General features: G+C 38.8%; 1 protein-coding gene across 1 annotated transcript in view; it reads left to right on the top strand.

Annotated features, from left to right (window-relative positions):
• The window catches only part of LOC106926224 (FRAS1-related extracellular matrix protein 2-like), a 61535-nt gene that overhangs the window by 35779 nt on the left and 3748 nt on the right, over window positions 1-22008 (top strand). Inside the window, exons 7-23 of the mRNA XM_015001008.2 lie at window positions 8440-8589; window positions 11074-11283; window positions 11368-11565; window positions 11672-11836; window positions 12074-12256; window positions 12354-12484; window positions 12573-12728; window positions 12930-13233; window positions 13375-13506; window positions 14523-14854; window positions 17492-17684; window positions 17822-17926; window positions 18148-18275; window positions 19167-19301; window positions 19482-19608; window positions 21232-21419; window positions 21510-21656. Coding sequence (XP_014856494.2) covers window positions 8440-8589; window positions 11074-11283; window positions 11368-11565; window positions 11672-11836; window positions 12074-12256; window positions 12354-12484; window positions 12573-12728; window positions 12930-13233; window positions 13375-13506; window positions 14523-14854; window positions 17492-17684; window positions 17822-17926; window positions 18148-18275; window positions 19167-19301; window positions 19482-19608; window positions 21232-21419; window positions 21510-21656 — 2984 coding nt within the window. The remainder of the gene's footprint in view (window positions 1-8439; window positions 8590-11073; window positions 11284-11367; window positions 11566-11671; window positions 11837-12073; window positions 12257-12353; window positions 12485-12572; window positions 12729-12929; window positions 13234-13374; window positions 13507-14522; window positions 14855-17491; window positions 17685-17821; window positions 17927-18147; window positions 18276-19166; window positions 19302-19481; window positions 19609-21231; window positions 21420-21509; window positions 21657-22008) is intronic.

Below are 22008 nucleotides of genomic sequence, written 5' to 3'. Positions count from 1 at the left end.
GGCTCCCATATCTTCCTGATTTCCTTTGTTCCGAACACCTGTCGGCCTCTCCTCACTCCCCTATCAATCCGGCAATCTGTGAAAGTCCGGCGGCAGTGAGGACTCTATAAGATCGCAGGGAGGTCACAGTGAAGCCGAAAAGCTAAGCATAATAGCAAAATCATTCAAAATTTATCTAAAAAAAAAAAAAAAGAAAATTAAATCACTTTTTTTTAGTCATATAATTGAAGTGATTAAACAATATGTGGTTATAAAAAATGGGTGTTGATTGTTTACTTTTAAAAGTAAAAAAACGACTACTGGTTCTAAAGCTTGAACGCTCATGGACAAAATTGGATTTGCATGAACGTACAATCGCAAGCCAGTAGAATTGAGCTACTAGATGATAACCGCTATTACATTTTTAAAAGACCAAACTGTAAGTTGATCTGATTATGTAAAATCTAGCACAGTAGATCACATTAACAGAGCATTTTCTTCATAACTACATGCAATTAAAAACTAAAAAGTAGTCCTAGTTCTAGCGTTTAAATGTAAAAGAAGATTTGCTTTTTAACGACTTTAGAGTTACAGTCTGAAAATGTCTGCATTTTCCTTTAAATATTTTCCTGTTAAGAATAAGTATGTATAAAGAAAATAGCTTCAGACTTTATACCTTCATCCTCAGGGACTCGTCCTTCCGTTTGTCCATCTATTCGCCCTCTGGTTTTTCTCAGGTTTCATATTTTAGTCCTTACTACAGTAGAAATATCATGCATAAATTTATGGAGAGGATTTTTTCCATTTATGCCTTAAAAAATAGACAAAACAAGAGAAAATAGAAATAAAAAACACACACACAACAGAATTATTTACATAAAATCCTAAGAGAGCTTAAAACCACACAACAGACTGTCATTATTTATTAAACAAAGCCAAAATAAAAAAGCTATATTTGAAAGGGGATTTAAATATAAACCTTTAGTTCTGATTCCTGTAAAGTTTATGCTCAATTAAAACCACAACCTGACAACCTGTGCTTTATTACTGACATATATAATAGATCAGAATCCAGTTTATAATCCCACAGTAAGCAAAGTTTGGAAAAGGATTAACACATTTGCTCTTTGCAGACATTTAGTATGGAAATTTTAGATGCAAGTCATGTATTTAATGAAGATCTATAGACTCATAACACTGCAGGGATCCAATCAATATGCTAAGAGCATAAAAAGAAGAGCTATCAAAATAAACGTAAAGGGATGCTCAGATTAATAGTTCTTTCTTTTAGAGGCTTTTCTTCCTTAATTTCTTAACTTCTTTATTCACTGACCCGACGCTGAACTTTCCTCATTTTCCTCCTCGGGTAATGTTTTCTCTGGGATCCTGCTGCTGCAAATTAGCTTACAGATTCCTGAAGAAACTTGATTGCTAACTTTTTTAAAGGCCCTATGTCTTGGAGTGACTTTTCGTGCTTTGTATTTCTCTCTTATCAGTAAAGACTAACTGATTTCTGTAAGTTACGTGTTAACCAAGAGACTTTCCTATTTTACTCCACCTTTGTTGAAATCTGTAATTTCCCAGTAATGTTGATAAAAATGTGTCAAAAATCTGCAGCTTTCTTTGAAACCTACACCTTGAGGTTCTTCTTTTGTCAGTTCTGTTCTGTTTTATCCTTCCAATATGCTTTGAAATGGAGGATGCTACGTGTTTTAAAAAGTTAGCAAATTGTTGTAGCCTGGAGTGTAACCTGAGACTGAGCTTGGGGGCTTTTCGCCCGTACTACTCTGGAGTATTGACTGCAGCTGCTGAAAATGACTCCTTACAGCATTAAGTGTTCTTTTAAAAGGCGTCCCTCTCCATTGAAACTATTAAATTTCAATTTCATGGTCTTTACTGATGGCTTTAACTGTGACAGTGTCAGTCATGGGTGTCTTTTTAGCTCCCATGTTTAAAGGTGACACATTTTCTCCCCGAATGAAGAATCAATGATGTTTGAAAATAAATTAAACAGTTAAATAAACACAAAGGTATGCCTTTGGCATTTCTCTGAAGCTCTAGACGGTGGACCAAATGTGCAGAGTCAGTCAGAGTATATGTATGTGCTTACTGCTATGACCAGCTATCGCCTGCGCAGAAAAATGGCGAGGCATTTAAAAGTCTTAAAGAGTGGTGTAGAGACTGTCTTACAAAAGTATTAGTACTCCTTGAACTTTTTTTTTCCATGTTACAACTAGAACAGTGGAAATATACAACATTTTCTTCAGTTTTTTTTGTAAACAAAAATCCTAAAAGTGTGGTGTGTATGGATGTTTTGTTCCTCTGAGTCAGTACTTTGTGAAACCCTCTTTTTCTGCAGATGTGTTTTTTTTTTTTTTTGTCTAAGTCTCTGCTGGTTTTAATCATGTTGAAAGCAAATCCTTTGAACGGTCCTCTTTGAAATTTAGCTGAAGCTCAGGCAGACTGGATAAACAGCAATTTACATTTTTTCTATCATTTTTTTATTTGCATATTTCTGCACTTCCATTCAGTCTACTGCTTCTAGAAACAATAAAAAAACAACATCTAGATAAGCAAGATGGAGGGGCATCAACTAACTCACTCCCTCTTTGGTTACCTGGCAACCACTTGTTGTTTTGCCACTGTGCCTCACATCTACTTAAAAAATAAATAAATAAATAAATAAATAAAAAAACGGCGTGTTGTCCTCTCAAGTGCAGCAGCTCAATAAGACAATGTGCATAAGACAGGAAAGGTCACACCACCAGTTTGCCAGTATTTCAAATATTTAAAGCAAAAAAACCTCATTATTAATTATTGATATTGATTGATTTGAAGCACTTATTAAGATTCTGTTTGCGCTGTGACAAACTCCAGAGCGTGTGAATACCGTTGTTCAGCCAAACTATTGTGAGTTCAAAACTAAATAGAATCTGTGACCATGCATCATAGACTTACTGTATTATTACTGCGTCCTTCTGGGCTTTTATGTCTCTTTCACTTTCCTAAGACGATCCAGATACATTGTAAATTGACAACAATCATATTCAGTTCAGCTCGTTGTTAGTTTTGACCTTGTGGAAGCTGTCCAGGGCGTGCCACACATCTCAGTCAGTGTCAGCCAAGACAGGTTCCAAAACTCCCACTGCCCTGAACATGGTGAGGTTGATATGGAAAATGAAATAATGTTGTCAAAACATGAAGAGTGAGGAGAAATAAGATCATGTCAACTCCTCGTGTCTCCCCAGAGGAGTTGATAATGAAAAAGGCTTGAGCACTGATGTTGAAGTAAACAGCTCTGAGGCAAGTGGAACAAAATTGATCTCCTGTCTAAAAGAGTAGAGAGGCAGCAAAAGATTCATTCCCGCTGTTAGTGCAGCTGTTCTGGCTACAGCCAAGGTTCTAATCCGCCCTCTAGACTCTAAGTACACATATGAGTCTAAAGCAAATGGGGGCATCACATCCTTCTTTGTCATCCCTCTTCGAGAATAGCATTCAAGTGCAGCACTCACATGTGCAGAAAGATTCTGCGGCCAGCCAAGCACCTGGCCAAGCCTAAGATGTCTATATGCTTCAACGTCCCCAGGAGGCTTTTCAGCAGCTTTGCAAGGTTGTTGGTTCCAATATTTATTTAAAAAAAAAAAAAAACAGCAGCTCCCCATTTTTTGTTGAAAGCAAAAAATCTTGCTTTCAACAAGATTTTTTTTTTCACTTCCAGCAAACAAACTAAGGCACCATTATGAAATTAGATGCAGGTCAATAATGTAAATTTTCCGAGCTTCACATACTGAGTCCCTGCCAGCCTCTAATAAAGGCTGCAATAGGCATCAAAAGTGACGCAAAGGTGAGACTTTGTTTTGTAACTTTACCTTCGCTTTAAATTAAAGTCAGCTGCTCTGATAATCAGCTTTGAGGGAAGATAACACGGAGGTGAGGGTTTTTCTTTTTCTTTTTGCATAACTAGAAAAATATATTATTTCATCTCTTGTATTCCAAGTTATCTAGAGAATAAAATAATATTATCAACATGCTGGGTCAAAGATGAACACGCTGGTATATGTTCCATTTTCCAGCAGACTCTTCCCACAGTATTTTTAAATAGTTTGGTATCTTGCATTGTTGAATTAAATTTAGGGTTGAGTGCTTGAAGATGAAGAAGTGTTATTATTAAACTTGATTTTTATATGATAGCAAAAATATATATTTTTTTTAAATTCTGTAAGAAATTTGGGAACATTCCACACAAACAGCAAACTTTCACCAGAGGGTCTTTGAACTTGACAGTTCTTTTATATTTCTATGCTGTTTTATCTTTTTTTTTTATGTACTTTGTCTTAAAGGGAAATATTTGTTAAAAAACAACCTCGTAGAGAGAATACACCATCACGTCTTTACTCTTTCAAAAAGATTAAATTTTCTCAAATTTTGTGGTGCTTTGATCTAAGATTTTTAGGGTTTCAGTCCATTACCTACCTATATTTAAATATATGCCAATAGAAACTGTTCCCAATCCAAAGAGTTTTTACTTAAATATTTAATGTTGTTTTTCAAATGTGTCCTGGTGCTGTAAAAGCCGATATGATTAAACCACACAGGTTATGCTGAGCTTCAGGAACGCAACTTTTAGCCCATATCTTCTGTTGTAGTTATATTTACATCAATATATTCATCCTTGTGTCAGACTCTACTGACAGACTCTTAGCAACTCCAGATTCTTTATTCTCTTTATTTATTCTTTATTCTCTTTATTCTCAGTTATTGTTACTGCAGCAGTCCAACAGAACTACACGGCTATAAACATTTGCATAAACATCTGTCTTGCGTTTTCACCTTTCTGTCACCAAACTATCCCAGCAGAAGAAGATGCTGAACAGCAGTCTGTTCTCTCTGCAGCGTGTCCGCTCTGACGGCACGCTTCGGCAACAAGTCTCCTGTATGTTTAAACTTTAATCTGTCAGATCTAAAAGGCACATCTTTTGATATATTTGGAACATCAGTTTATCTAAATTTCATATTTCTCTGTATATTTTATTATTTAAGCATGCCACATTTTCTTGACTGAAACCTTAAAACGTGTCCAGAAATGACCTTGAGCAGCTCAAGACCCTTCGGATCGCATCTAGCTGATCTCTTGTCCAACAATGAGATCACAATGGGTTCTGATACCAATAATCAAACTAGATTCATATAATTTTTGCACCTTTTCTAGCTTTTCTTCATCTTTTTAGCTTTTTTTTTTACATATTGTTAAACAATTTCAATAACTGGAAAAACCCGGTTGATAAATTGTGACAGATTTTTATTTTGTTTTCTACTAAAAGGTACATTTTTTGTTGCTGAAAGACTGGTAGATTTGCAATCTGTCCAGGCTTTGTGTGTTATTGCAGCCATCCTTACAACACCAGCTGTTTTCTCAGTCGCAGACAATAAGACAGCCAAATCCCTGTGATTTCCACCCCGTTTCTTTTGCCTGCTACGCGGCTGGAGAAACTTGTCGTCTCTTGCGGAGGTAATTGCTGTTTGATATTGACTCCGCATCCGGGGGAAAATGTTTTGGTGGGTCGAAACTGTAAGACATGAGACTGCTTGTACAGGTGTATTTATAGCCGTGTGTCAGTTGCCTGTATATTTGACTCTGGTTCTAGGGGTATGATTATAAACCATTTTAACGATGGGCGGCGTGAATCAGGAGGGAAACTTCCAAACCCTGCCATCATAGCTCACCTGGACTCTTATTTCCTCACATGCTAACAGATGTCTATAACACTTAAGTGTAGAAAAGCTGTCTTTTGACAGACATTTTTTTTGTTGTTGTTGTTTGAAAATTCAGATGTTTATGCTTTTAGTCCCTACTGACAAAGGAAATGCACTTTTGCACTCTGCAGGCTTGGCTAGACTAGAGCGCAGGTGGCAGTAGAGCATTTACCTGAGCTTCAAATGAATCTTACCAATGGAGAAGCTACTTAGAGCTGCGGGAATTATATTCAAAGTTCAAGTGAAATTAAGCTACCAGAGGGAGTTTAACAATTTGCCAAGAGAAGTCTGTGTCTCTCTCCGTGTCTCATCTTTTCGTTTATGCTCACATGAATATAACATAAATTATTTTCCTGTCTCTTTAATTTTGCAGAATAAGTGGACTTGCATAGTAACTATCTGCAGCTGTTTTTTTTTTTTTTTTAATTCAAGTAAGAACAAAAAATAAAAACAATATGAATGTGATGCTTAGCTATTTTAAATAACTAAAACAAAACATATAGCTAGTTTTGATTTGGCTCTTCATTACTGACATCCATGAAACTCTATAGCCTGTGTGCTTTGTGGCGTCAGAGGCTGCTGCTGAACTGAAGGATATGGCTGATGGTTTACCTTTCAGTTAATGGGCCTTGAGTCTTTGAAGGGTTTTTTGTTTGTCTGGTGTGCAAACCTTATCTGATTACTGGACTAGTACAACTGTGCCTGAGTTCCTGGCTGCCAACCTCAGTCGTGTAGATCTTATTACTCCTCCAGGTAGTGTGTGTGCAGGCAGCCAAAACCATCTTTGTTTGGCTTCTCTGTGGGGAGAAATCCTGGCAGCTGCAAGCTTCTTGATGCAGCATTTATTGTTCTGGCCATACTCTCATAACATATTAAAACATAAAAGTGTTCTGGCCTTTGCTTTCACTTAGGTTTAGTGCTTTTCTTAACCACGTGTTTGACTTCTCCGGGGGCTACAAAGTTGCTACGTTATTAGCTTCTTTTTCCCCCAAAGACCAAGTTTTTACTTCTAGTGTCGAGATGCTGCAGCTGGGTCAGTCTGCATCAGATAACATATAACGTATATATATATATATATATATCATCTGGATGTTGGACTGGTTGCAGTATTGAGGCTGTCATCTATTACTATTTTATGTGTATTCTATGTCACAGAACAGTGAGGTGGAAGTAAGAAAGAAAAAAATACCTGAAAAGTATGTCTTGTATCTTTATCTCCAAGTCTGTTGGGGTATTTCTGCTGACTTTGCACAATTAGAGACTGAAATGTTCTGTTTTTCTTTGCAAAACAGCTCAAGCTCAGTCAGATTAGATGTTGAGCTCCAACAAACCTCATTTTTCTTTTTATGTTTTACCTCAATTCGACTGACTTCGAACCTTTCTAACACATGAATATTCTTTGATTTAAACAGCTTCGTCATGCTCTATGGTAAAACTCAGTCTGAAGCCTTTTACAGCCCCTTACAGGTTTTCTTCCAGGATTGTCTTGTATTTAGCTCCATAAGTCCTCCAATTAATGTCCACAGCATGATGCGTTCACCACCATATGCTCAGACAGTTTTCTTTGCATGAAGGGTTCAGGGTGACAGAAACAGTAAAGATTTGAATTTCTTCTGAACAGAGCAATTTCTTCCACTTTTTATGGCTTGCTTTCAAAACTGTCTGCTACTCTTCCATAAAGCTGCATTTATAATAAAAGAAAACTGTATTAGATGGACTCTAATTACAAATACAGTGGTTTCTGATGGCAGATGGTTGCACTTGGTTTTATTTAAGGATATCAGAGTAAATAAAAACCACACTTTTCAAAATTGTATATGTAAAATAAATAAATAAATTAAATCATGCATCATTTGTTATCTTCTACCACTCAGTTATGCACTACTTTGACGAGGTCTATCACATAAAATATATTTAAATTTGTAGTTACAATGTAATACAATGTGAAAATGTTCAAAATGTAGGAATGCTTTCACAAGGAAACCCTCAACCGTTGTTTATATCTATTGTGTAGGAATACACTCTTTTGCTTGCTGTAATTGCTGCTTGATTGATTTCAACCTTTGGCTCTCGCTGTTCTAGATTTGCTTGTCACTGGGCAAACTTCCCGAAAATAAACATCCCCCGGAGTCCAAGATCCTAAACCAACTATTTCACAAACAGCATGACATATTGGACACCACTAAAAAAAAGGAGTGTGGTTCTCTAACAGTTAAAAATCACAGCGGGTGAGTTTGGCTGCAGTTGAAACTCAGTTTATAGAAACGCTAATTGCAGTCAGACAGGCCCGGGCTGGCACTTGGAGCTTTTACATCCCCCAGACCTCCTGTCAGGCCTCCTGTCTGCCTCTCAGACCCATCACTATCAAAGTTAGCAGCTCCAGCAGACTCATCCCAAAGAGAACAAGGGAGTCTATTTTGCCTCAAGGTTGCTTTTCGCCTATTAATCTTTGTTTCAACTCTAGAGATGCTTCAACATTGTGTCAGGAAGTTAGAAAGTACAATTACAGCGCTGCTAATTTGATGGAAGAGATCCTTCAGTTTTCCTGTAATTAGAGATAATGCATGTGTGCCGCTATTAAAGATTCAGCTGTGCATTTACATCAAAATTTAACAGCGTTTGTTGGAAGCGTTTAATGGACGTCGCACTCCTGTTTCCCTTCCCGTATGCATTGCGTTTCACTCCTGTCTCTTTTGTCATTCCTAGCTCCGGTTTTCTACTTTGGAAGCACGGAATACCACGTGGATGAGAGCGACGCCTTTGTGGAGGTCCAGGTGTGGAGGACGGGGTCTGATCTCTCCAAAGGAGCAACTGTGACGGTGCGCTCCAGAAGGACCGACCCGGTCTCAGCTGAGGGTATGTGCCTCTGTTAAAGCCACAGATTCCTCCTGCACATGTTTATATTAATGCACACCAGGCTGAATGACAGGCTTAAGTTGCTGTCCCGCCACTCTTTGGTTATGTTCACACAGCAGGCAAACGTGCCCCAAATCTGCTTCGTTTGCGACTTTTTCTCCGCAGTCTGAACAACCCAATTCCAATCTTTTCACCAAAAAAAAAAAATAAATAAATAAACCTGATTTGTGGTACTAATCCGGAAATGTATCAAATTGTTTTCAAAGTGTCTGCAGTCTGAACAGTCATGTGGCGTTTTATTCAGCTTTTATGTCATTGATGGGAGAAATACGTCTTAATTCTGCGGCAGAAAAAAAACAGACATGGTAAATCAGGGCATCAACAATGACTGAAAGTTATGATTATGAAAACTCTGAACCTATGAAGGAAATTTGTGTCACATCACAATCAGACCACTCCTGGCTCTGACTACACATCCATTTCCTTACTGAAATTGCAGTCAATACAACTAAAGCCATCACTATTAGTTGTGCTTCCTTTTTATTATCTTCTTTGATGATCTTGTGATGTTGCTGTCTGGTCTCATTGATGAATAAACTTTTAAATCGATCCATAAACGGCTCCATCCATTATTGCTTCCATAAACAATGCGCTGCTGCGTGACGTCTACGTTTTTCTTTTGCTTTGGGGATTTAATCTGTTCACGGAGAATTTTTATTGCAATCAGATTTAATTAGCAGTATGAACGACCAGGAAAAAAATAAAAATAAAAAATCACATTTTGGCAAAAAATTGGGATTGAGCCTCAAGACCTGCTGTGTGAACGCAGCCTTTGTCATACTGAGCTCAACTACAAAAGAAGATTTTTCACTCTGGATATGTTGAGTGGATGCACTGGGGAATGTAAACATGTTGAGGATGTACACATTGTTATGAATACAATGCAAGTCTGACTGCGAACTGAGTTTCAGGCGAGCATGCTGATCGCTCTGCATATTGCCGCGCACTTCGGAGGATGGGACTGATTGCTGTTTCCCCAAGTCTTCCCTGCAGCTTCTATTATCTCTGACCCCCAGGCGGTTGTCCTCTTAACAGCAGTCCTTCTACCTGTGCAACGGTTTTAAAAGGGACCGAGCATCTAATCATATCCAATAGAATGAAAATCCAAGACCACATATAGCTGGGTTATAAATATGTGAAAAATGGCCTGCAGGCAGAGGTTGTGCTTTCAGTACAAAAGGCTCTTTAGAGAATGCTAAAAGAAGAATCGGTCTGCGGTTGGAGAGCTGTCCAGTCCCTGACAATGCTGTTTTACTTATTAAATAAACTCACATATCCATCAAATGCTCACAACTGTCATCTGTGTGATGAAATATTTTTGCCAAATGGTTGACGGTATTCTTTATTTGCCTGGTATGACTTTTCATCTTTTTCAATAAGTGACATTCACAAACCAGTTGGGATGTATTTTAAATCTACTGTCAAAATAAGATCAAGTATTGCCTCTATGGCTCTTTTTAATTGTCTGTCTTTAAAGGACTGGTGTCAGGTTCCAGTCCTCGAGGAACTTGACACCAGTGCCTGAAGTTTTTAAATGTTTCTGTCTGTTAACACACCTGAATCACATTAACAGGACTATTCAAGTGTGTTTAACTTGGGACACACACAAAAAAAAAAAAAAACAGGGATAGAGATTTTGCATAGTGATGTTTTTATAAGTTATATCTCCCCTACATGTAGCAGAAAATGAATGTGCATTTGTAAAAATGTAATAAATCCTAACTCATTTATTTAGTTTTCCATAAAAAGTCAATACATTGTGACATTTTTCTAATATGGGGTAAGGGAACCATGAATGATAATGAGATTTGCAGAAAAAAAAAAAATAAAAAAAAACTTTTTAAAAAGTTCCTCTTTAAATGATATTTGAAAAATTGATGTAGCTGAGTCACAGGTGCAAGTGGATACAGGGATCACACACAAATCCAATACTGAGTGCAATATTTCCAAATGTTATGTGCATACGAATTTTTTTCTCAAACAACATTCAAAACAGATTTGTAAAAAGAAAAAAACTCATACAACCTCAAAGGAACTAAGATTCTGAAAAAAAAAAGATTTAGAACGGAAAGATGCATTTCAATTCAATGCATTATTGAACAATCTCAACAGTGAGCTAAAACAATTTAATCTGAATTTGAAAATAATTTTAATGAAGCAATATGACATTGAATAACCTGATATTTTGTTGTGTGTTTTTTTTTGTGTGTATGGTATGAAATATGTCTGTAATAATCTCCTGAGTTGAAACGCTAATTTCCTTTTATGTGAATAAGGAGCAGATATTAGAAGTTTATATGTCTTTCTGCTCCTTTTCATTTGTGTTTTGTTTAGTTGAAATATTTATACTTATTATTGATTGAAAGAAAAAAAAAATCAAAATGAAAAATGATATTTGAAAGATCTACATCGTGTGGTGTGCAGCTGGCGTGGATTATGTGGGGATCAGTCGGAATCTGGATTTTGCTCCGGGCGTCACCATGCAAACATTCCGCGTGACCATCCTGGATGATCTTGGTCAGCCGGTCCTGGAAGGTCCAGAAAGGTTTGAGCTGGTGCTGCGAATGCCGATGAACGGAATCCTCGGCGAGCCGAGCAAAACGTCCATCATCATCAATGACTCCATCTCTGACTGTGAGTTAAAACTCTTTGTTGAAAGTCGTCCCGATGATTTTGGAAGTACTTGTGACTACAGGACAAAATTATTTTTTGTTTCAGTGCCCAAAGTTCAGTTCCGGCATGCTGTGCATGTGGGGAGTGAAAGCTCAGGACAGATCTCAGCTACGGTGTACCGCAGTGGCGACATCAGCTACAAGTCAACAGTCCGCTGTTACAGCAGGCAGGGGACAGCCCAGGTGATGATGGACTTTAATGAACGGCCAAACACAGATGCATCCATCATTACCTTCCTACCAGGTGGCGTTGCAGAGCCTGACATGTGTCTCCTTTTTTAGCTCCATATGTACTGATGTAAAGATATGTCAGGCTGAGTTTCAGCTTTACACTGTGATTTATTTTGCAGGAGAGATTGAAAAACCTTGTTTACTTGTGCTGGTTGATGACACGGAACACGAGGAGGAGGAAGAGCTTCGTCTCGTCTTGGGGAGTCCCAAGAGCGAGTCTCCGTTTGGAGCATCTATTGGAAAGCAAAATGAAACTCTCATTAAAATTAAAGATGATGCAGACAGTAAGAATATTTTACTAATCTATTATATAAAAAATGCCTACAGTGATGCACACGATAGCCCAACTTAAAGTAATTACATGTAGAACTTTAGTAGCCATATTAAATATTTAAAATTAAATAATCAACTTAAATCAGGACTTTTATGTTTTCAGATTCGCACTGCTGGTGACATATTACGAGTCTCACTAATGGTGACTATAACGCAGCATTTGATTTCACAGTAACGTCTTTTCACAGGATCTGTTATTAGTTTTCAAGAAACCAAATTCAATGTGAACGAACCAAAGAAAAAAGGTCAAGTCTCGGTGGTAAAGATCTCAGTGTTGCGTGTCGGAGACACCTCCAAGGTCTCTGTTGTTCGAGTGCACACCAAAGACGGATCTGCTACCTCAGGGGAGGACTACCATCCAATATCTGAGGGTAAATATTAATCTCGGACTCTTTTATCAGGCTGCCAAGTTAGACCTGCTGAAAATACTTCTCAAACTTTCTCGTTTTCTTTTTTTTTTTTCTGCAGAAATCGTGTTCAGACAGGGAGACGTGGAGCACCATGTGGAGGTGGAGGTTTTATATGATGGTGTCAGAGAAATGAGGGAGGCCTTCACGGTCCATCTTAAGCCTGACGAGAACATGGTGGCAGAAACAAAGGTCATGCTTTAACCTTTTTATTATTATCACATGAAAAGTAACATTTTGTTTCCTTGTAAGAGAAATTTTCTTATTGGTCAATCAACAGATGAGCAAAGCCATCATCTATATTGAAGAGAGCAACAGCATGGCAGATGTGACGTTTCCCTCCATTCCCATCGTGATTTCTCTGTTTAATTATGATGACATCCAACAAAACAGACCCTCCCTGCCTGTGGCTGGATACCCTGTCGTTTGTGTCACTGTATGTGCTAAACAAATCTCAACGTTTCCTTTTCTTTTACACTGTCAACTGAGTTTTAACTTTGTCTTATAGTTACTGAAGAAAATGTTCATCTGCTTTGAGTTTAATTGCAAAATTCAGCACCTGCCTTAACAAAATGAATTTGCCTGGGAAACAAATGTTTCTTTTCTTTCTCTTACGCGCCTCTGTTTCCTCTTCCAGGCCTGTAACCCCAAGTTTCCAGACTACCACAAAACAGGGTCTATCTGCGTGAGCGAGAGCATCAACAACACGTTAACTCGCTATCGCTGGCTTGTTAGCGCCCCCACCGGCCCAGATGGTGTCACTAGCCCAATGAGGGAGGTAGACTTTGACACTTTCTTCACTTCCTCCAAACTCATAACTCTGGACTCAGTCTATTTCCAGGCCGGCTCCAGGGTCCAATGCGCTGCCAGGGCTGTGAACTCTAACGGGGATGAAGGGCTAGAACAAACTAGCTCCATAGTGTCAATCAGCACAGATGAGGGTGAGCATTTCTTATTAACTCTTTTAAAAGATATGGCAATATAAAAAAGGTTCTGGTGTGTTGTGTATCTATTATTCTTCTATCAGACTTTTTTGGGTAAGGATATATATGTTTATTTTTTCATCTGTTGCACATTTTCAGGAATGTGTCAGCCTCGTGTTGTAGGGGCGGTTGGGGCTGAGCCGTTTTCTGCCAGGCTGCGATACAGCGGAGCAGAGGAAACAGACCATCCAAACCTCATCAAATTAACTGTCACCATGCCTCACATCGATGGTAAGAGAAAAAGGTTTCTTTTTTTTTTTTTTTAAGTGCCTGAAAGGCAGGGTACTCTCTGGGAGTCCAGCTGTGTGTGATTTAAACTTAGTATCAATACATCTACTCTGTAAAGGCATCAAAGGTTTGTTTGAGAAGATTAGTGAACAAACATCATCAGAAGAGCAAAGAACACACCAGACAAGTCAGGGATAAAGTGGTGGAGATGTTTAAAAAAGGATTGAGTTATAAACATTATCCCGTGCTTTGAAGATCTCATTGAGGTCTGTTCAAAAATAGAACCGTTTCAGAAAAGCTCCAAGGTAATTCTGAACTCTGAACAAACCCCTCACTGAAAGGAATGTTGAGAAGTTTTATTTGCACTTTGCCACAAGCTGTGTAAGAAGGGTAATGGTTTAAAATTTTTGAATTGCATACAAAATGCAATGTGTAATAGAAAACAAACACTCCACACGACATTCCTACATGTTGACGGCAGCATCATGTTGTAATAATGCTTTTCTTTGGTTGGGATGGGAGAGCTTGTCATGATGCTTCCAGAAGAAACCCTGTTTCTGCAAAAGACTTGAATCTGGGGGATAAAGATATAACCATAAGGCCAAAGTTAGATGGGAGTTATCTAGATTAAAGCATTTTTATGCGTTAAAATGAACCAGACCTAAATCACATCTATATATAAATCTATATATAAATGGGAATCTATATATAAAACTTAAGAAATTGCTTTGGGTTTATTTCAAATGTAATGGAAAGAGGGGGAAATGAGAGAAGTTTTAAAGAGAGAGAATGCGATAAGAGCAGATGAGAAAGCAGCACAGGAAGAATCCCAGTCAACACCCTACAAGTCTGCTTCTACACTTGCAGAAAGAGAGAATAAAACAGAACTAAGACACTATAGCAAAAAAAACAACATGCATAATAATAATTATAACATCACTGAATGTAAAGTGTAGAATATTTATGCTGTCTTTAAACACTGCAGCATGTCATTAACCCTTGTTTGTATCCTCCAACAGGAATGTTGCCCGTCGTATCCACCCGACCCCTTTCTAATTTTGAGCTGACGCTGAGCCCCGATGGGACCCGTGTCGGCCACCATCGCTGCTCCAATTTGTTGGACTACACTGAGGTCAAGACCCACTACGGCTTTTTAACTGAAGCCACCAAGAATCCGGAGATTATTGGTCAGACAGCGCCTTACCAATACAGCACTTCTCTGAGGGGATCCAGCACTCTACGGTTCTACAGAAACCTCAACTTGGAGGCTTGTCTGTGGGAATTCACCAGCTACTATGACATGTCAGAGCTTCTCAGTGACTGTGGAGGCACCATCGGGACGGATGGACAGGTAAACACTACTGCTTTTGAGCTTCCGCTCACCTCTGAACTCTTCTTTTGTCTCTAAAAATTAGGAGCTTCAGCTCAACTCAAGATAGCCTTTCCTTCTCTTGGGGATAGGATCGTGGCCTCCAGGAGTTACTGATTCAAATTTATGATCTTTTATAAAAACTTGCCTTTTTGATTGCCACCCAACCACCTAGTAATTCTAAACTGAGAACAAGCTTGTTTGGAAGCCAATAATTGCTTGTAGGTTTGTCCCTGCTAGTAATGTCTAACCCAGCACCTGCTCCCCTTTGTTCCCTCTAGAGCAAGTTATTTGTCTTGTGAAAGTGGCAGTAAATGGCCGACAGTCTCATAAAAATCCAAATTCATCGTTTTTGCCACATGCACAGAGTGCTCGTTGCAGCAGCAGATGTTTTACACAGCACAAGAGGGTCGAAATCTCCACTCTTCCCCTGGCCTTCAGGCACACATGCCTCTCAGGCTTCAACATTTGCATTCACCTTGGAAGCTTGCCCTTAGTTCACATTGAGTTAATTAAGGCAGAGAGTTGATAAAAGAGGTCCATAAGAATTCAGAGGGCACCTCATGGTGAAAAACTTCAACTGCAATCCCCTCTGAGGATCAGTAATTTAACAGTGTGCCACTGTATTCTGTATTTCCCTGCCTGTTGGACTCCACCAGTTTGTCGATTTTTCCAGTTTAATGTGAGATTTTCATTTTACATAGCTTCGGGTTTGTTTTAATAACAAAGCATCACCTCGGTGATAAGGACCTTTTTCAACAAGTGGAAATGTGTTGCCTGCAACCTCATAATTTGAATGTGAATGCGGCATTTGGGAACTTGTCTCGACAGGTAACCAGTCGGCTGCCTTGCAAAAGTATTTTTGCCCATTAAGCCTTTCCATATCTCCTCTACAATCACAAATGTCAATGAGTCTTTGAGGATTTCAGTACATAATTGTGACATGAACAGAAAATGATACAGGTTTAACTGAAAATCTTAAAAAGTGTGAAGCGTGTCTGAATGAAACCATTTGAGTCAACACCATGTAAAGCCACATTTTTCTGCAGATACAATTGCGAGTCTTTTGCGGTGTGACATGTAAATGCTTTTTTTCATGAAGAGGGAGGGATTTCCCCCCATTTTTTTGTGTCTAAACAGGTCAGTTTTTCTCACAGACTTCCGTCTTGCCATCGATTCCCAATTTAAATCTGGACCTACTCTGGGCCATTCCAACTCATTATCTCAATATATCCATGCTTTTGTAACTCCAGCGAGCCAATTTTTTTTTCTTTTCTTCCAGGATTGTCACCTTCTTCCATGTTTTTGCTGTGTATCATTCATGACTTGCAACAAACTGCACTTAGGACTTTTTACGGCGTTGCTTTTATGTTTATTTTATTTTTGCTTATTTTCCTACTGACAGATTTTTCTAGCTTAGCTGTGGATTTCTGCAGCTTCTCATTGAGTCTCTTGCCTGCTTCTCTGATGTCCTCTTTGCCTGAGCTGTCACTTTAGGTGGAGTGAGTTGTTTTGTTAGGTTTGCAGTTGTGGAAAAGTTTGAAATGTTTTTAACCTAACCCTGCTTTAAACATCTCAACAACTTTATGCTTGTACATTACTCGTAAGTTAATTTAGTCTTTTTTTATCAAGCGCATTAAGATATTTGCACTAGAAACTAAACCATACACACTTGGTAAGATTATGTGTTTTTGCAGTGTAGGTAAATTATATACCTGACTTCTGCCACGAGCAGACGTAAAAGAGTTGAATGCCTTTTCTTGGCTGTTTGAGGAAAGACATATTAATATTTAGGGCAATGGTGATTTATTAGATGAACTGTGTGCTTTTGTTCATCCTCCTGGATTTTATTTTTTTTAAGACAGAACTACATGCATAGAATGAAGGTCCTCCAGCACAGACTCGGGATGTACATGACAGCATGAGTAGAAAAGAAAACAGCCTTTTCTTGCCGGTGCCCTGTGACCCAAGTTCTCCCCTAAGTGGGCCGGCAGGCTGATTGGAGACAGCTCAGTAGAGGCTCGCTTTAGTGTCATGTCACAGTGCAGGGCTTAGTGCCCAGCTTAACAAGACCGCAGGAATCTATTAAAACCCAGCAGGTTGTGTCAGAAGGCCATTCAGCAAATCATTCGGCTGAGCTCTAAATGCCCAAAGGCGGAGGCACGTCTCCACATGAACACAAAGCCAGTCCAGGCAGGTACCTCTCACAGGTCAGAGGAAAGTGCAGATACCAAAGAGCGCTCCCTCTGAGGACTTTGGCCGTTTTAGGACAGCTCTTTTTAGAGAATGAAACATTTAGTACAGCTGCCATGAGGCATTTGTGGAAATAGAAAATGCAGAACTAACTCTGTGGAGGCACGGCTAAGCGATTCAAACACAGAATGCACTAAATATTTCAGCTATAGATCAGTAAGAGGAAACTTTTACTGCCATAAGGCATACTAAATAGTCTTTAAACATCCCTAAAGTATTGTCGTTTGACTGTATCTGTTGCTTTTGTGCAGCAGAACATTGATCGGACATAATACCGATATGTGGTTCAATAGTTGGTGTATTGCATGCATAAGTGAGTGAGTTCCATTAGCAATATCACTCACAATTATGCTGTTTTCACCACAGGTGCTGAATCTCATCCAGTCCTTTGTGACCCTCCGAGTCCCACTGCATGTGTCCTACGTCTTCCATTCTCCTGTGGGAGCAGGAGGCTGGCAGCACTTTGACTTGCAGTCAGAGCTAAGGCTCACGTTTGTGTACGACACTGCCATCTTGTGGCGAGATGGCATTGGGAGTCCACCAGAGGCTGAACTGCAAGGCAAGTTTGGGGAAGGGGGTGGAGTTGTTAATATTTGATGTTTATAAAGTTTAATGTGTGCCAGGTTTGTTCAGAAGGATGTTTAAAATTTATGTAGTTAATAAATAATAGCAGCCTTTCTTCCACCGTCTCTGCAGGTGCCCTCTACCCAACCAGCATGCGTATAAACGGACTGGGGCAACTAGTAGTTAACTTCCGCACTGAGGCTCGATTCAGAGGCCTGTTTGTGCTTGCACATCTAGGTACAGTATCTATGATTAAATGTACCTTAATATAATAGGTGATTTTTACTTAATATGTCATTTTGAATAAAGATTATAACTAGATATTTATTTTAAAGAAATGTAAAACTTAGCTATTAATGTGAAGTTTTGATACTTTTGATTGACAGTCCCTTTGTTTGCCAAATTTTGATATCCAGCTACTCTAATATTTATACTGATGTATATTATTTTCCCCTTAGCTTCACCTCTGACCTCAATGGTCATGTGTGCAGACCACCCTGGTTTAACGTTTAACCTCAGCCTTGTTAGGAGTGAGCCAACCTACAGTCAGCCCATTCAGCAGTGGACATTCATCTCTGATTTTGCTGTAAGTAAAAGTTTTGTTATGATTTGGGGAAACGGTAAGAGAATCTTTTTTTTTTGCTTGGTTTTGCTTATTTTTGTTGTAATAATGCTTCCTGACAGTAAATCTTATACTGTTGTGAAGGCTGTTCATTTCCCCAAAGATGGTATCATACTTATAAGGAAAAATGCATTTGTAGGTCGAGAATCAAGCTTTAATTTGTGGGTTGTGGCCATAAAAAATTTTTCACATATTCCTCTTTGACATTTTCAAACAGCTTTTGGCATAGGCATCGCCCTCACTGGAATAACAGAACTAGTCATTGGAGAACTCCCAAGATGAGATTCTGGAGTGGCAATCCTATATCTCCAAACCTGTCAGAGCAGGGTTTGTCTGAGACAACTTCCAGAATTTAGGATGGGAGAGGACAAAATGTTCTGCCTGCAGTCATCGCCACAACCCTAATGTAAACCTCTGAGAACACAGTGGGTGGTGACGCAGCCATATTGGATGACTGAAGAATGGAACACAATCCCCCAGCATTGGGCTGCACACAATTGGTTGTGTACAGTTGTCTCACTTTTGAGGTCCATTTTGTGAAATGAATAAGCTGCTAAATTGCCAGATTGTTTTGCTTCCTCAGACTCCAATCATCCAAACCAAGAAACCACAACCAAAAAAAAAAACAATCAAAAGTAGAATATGTTGTTTGGCAAGTGTATTTGGCAAGTTTTTCATGGGCAAATAGAAATACTCAACTCTGCTTCCCAGCCCACAAAGGCATTTTCCTTACAAATGTATTCAATTTAAATGGAAAATATCAGCCTTTCCAGTCATAGCAAATGCACATATCCTCATTTTTAACAGTTTTCATCCCTTTGAACATTTTTTAACATACGGTTTCTCCTCCCTCAGGTGCGTGACTACTCTGGTATGTACACAGTAAAGCTGATTCCCTGTACTTCCCCTCCGAGCTTGGAGTACACCCTTCCTCCTGTCTGCAGTCCCAGAGAGCCCCTGACCTTTGATTTGGATATCCGCTTTCAGCAGGTACATTCACATTAATGAATTTTGATTTGAGGCAGCATTTTTGAAAAACACATTTTTAGAGCGTTTTAAAGATAAACATACTCTGTATTGAATTTGGCCTGTACAATCCCTAATTTTGATTTTCTCTATTTATTTATTTTTTTTTATATTACCTGTGCTGAATCTTCTGTGTGATTCTAGGTTAGCGATCCAGTGGCTGCTGAATTCAGCTTAAACACACAGATGATCCTGTTGTCCAAACGGACACTCTGGCTGTCAGATGGCTCCATGGGCTTCGGACAGGAGAGTGATACGGCTTTCTCACAGGGTAAAGTGTCTGTAGCAGAATTTTATTTCCATATGTTTTAACAGGGCATTTTCGATTGCTCAACTCTGTGGGTTTCCTTCATTGAACTTACTAAAAACAAAAATTTCATATTCCATGAAACATTTTTTGTAGATTTAGCAGATCTGTCTCCCATTATTTTCTGACTTAGAAGAAAAATAAAAGGAAACGAGGCCATATGAACTGTCTTTTTGACTTATTTGCTCTTCCTGAGAAAGGAAATAAAAAAATGAAGATTTTATTCCAAGTTGGAAATTTAATCCAGTTCTGGGATAACTTTAAATAGAATCAGTGTAATTTTCCCCCCTCAATATTGAGTTTTATTTTTTCAATTAGGTTCCAGGTCACTCTGTTCCTTACACAGTTCATAGCCCTCTTTTGTTGCCATGCAGAGGTCTTTTCTTATTTCATACCCATGTACATTGCCTGTAAAAAGTATTCACCCCCCAAGATATTTTACTATTCCTGTTGCTCTTACAAATCAAACATAATCAACACTATCTGGCTTTTTTGACAAGAAAAAAAAAAACCTTAAATGTTGAAATGAAAACTGATTTCTGCAATGACTCCAGTAATCAATCAATCTTATTGTATAGCAATTTTATTTGTATAGCACATTTCAGCAGCAAGGCATTTCAAGGTGCTTTACATAGTTAAAAAAACTAAATAAAAACAGCATGTGACATTGAATAAACGGTAAGAAAGAGAAAAGCCCCTGTCGTCGCCAGACTCCACTGATCCGTAATGACAAATACAAAGATTTTACATAAAATACATGACTAGATAAATATGAATCTCTTTTTAGTCAGTATTACAGGGAACTTCAGCTAAAGGCCTTGCGGGCCAATGTCTCTGCTTCAACACACCTTTGTCAAATAATGATGTTAGCAGCAGGTTTCTGGAGAGTTTGACTGCACACTGACGAGGTAACTCAGCCGTTTGATTCAGGTGTGTTGCACAAGGGACACATCTACAAGTTGCAGGACACCGGCCCTTGAGGACCGGAGCTGAAGACCCCTGATTTAGCAGCCGCACCTTTGGCTGCAGTCACAGCATGGAGTCTGTGTGAACAGGTCTCAATCAGCCTGGACAATGCAATTTCACTCCCTTCTTTTTTGGTAAAACTGTCCCAGCTCTGTGAGGTTGTCTGTGGACCTGCTGTGAACAGCCCTTTTCAAGTCTTGCCATGAATTCTCTATCGGATTGAGGTCTGGGCTTTGACTGGGCCACTCCAGAACATCCACCTTGTGTTTTTCCAACCATTTCGGTATAGCTTTAGGTGGATATCTTGATGAAAAATAAATATATACTGCACAGTAAGGGCAAAATTACAATATAAAATACTGTGCAGCTATCAAAAATAGAATACTCTGATTCTGATTTTAAAAATGTGCATGCATTTTTGTGCATTGAGAAAAACAAACTGTGAAAATACCAGCAGGTATATAAACACTTTTTTAGTTTATTGGAAAAAATAACCCAAATCTATTTTTTTATTTTAAAATTATTTTTTTCTTGTCAAAAAGCTTGAACAGTCCATTAAAAAAGAAATTTTCCCACCGTTCTTTAGAATAAATAAGACTAAGATTTTCTTTTTTTGTTTAGGGGATACAATCTATGGCAGAGTGATGGTGGATCCAGTTCAGAACTTGGGCGACTCCTTTATTTGCAACATAGAGAAAGTGTTCCTGTGCACTGGTGCTGATGGATACGTCCCAAAATACAACCCGGGCAACTTTGAGTTTGGCTGCCTGGCTGATGCTCCGTCCCTGCTGTACAGGTTCAAGATTATTGTGAGTAAAAGATAACAACCCCTTGTGTCAAGATGTGCGCTGTGTGGCCATTGGTACATCAGTGTTCATTTCATGAATTTGTCTCTATAGGACAAGGCCCAGCCAGAGACCCAGGCCCATTCCTTTGGCAATGTTGCTTTTAATGCTTTTCTGGCAGTGGATGACCCTGGCGCTTTGGTTCTGGTCAGACAGTCTGGGGCAGATGGTTTCAGAATGGATTCTGCAGCTCTCTTTCAGGTCAGTGTCCATCCTTTAAAAAGAAAAAAAAAATCCTGTGGCTATTTTATCAGCATTTATTTGGTTGCGCTTAAATCAGCCTCACAATTCCCATTAAACCTGGTATAATCACAACATTTCCCCTGTCCTGACAACCAGTCCGTAAAGCAAAAAATAGATAAGAGTCACAGAAAGTGATTACATGATATTTTTCCCCACACATTTTTCTTTTAACAAGCTGTAAAAAAAAAAAAAAAAGATTCACTCTTTCCACTTAAAAGTTTCCAGCAAGTATATAATTCTGGCTTCTAATGGTCTTGAGCAGCACAGTCAAGTATGACTCAAAGTTTCAGCCTTTCATCATGTCTGCGTT

This window comes from Poecilia mexicana, unplaced genomic scaffold (genome assembly GCF_051168715.1).
Source record: "Poecilia mexicana isolate PSO_F unplaced genomic scaffold, ASM5116871v1 scaffold_13, whole genome shotgun sequence".
In the NCBI taxonomy this organism is placed as follows: Eukaryota; Metazoa; Chordata; class Actinopteri; order Cyprinodontiformes; family Poeciliidae; genus Poecilia; species Poecilia mexicana.
This window is presented reverse-complemented; position numbering and strand designations above follow the sequence as displayed.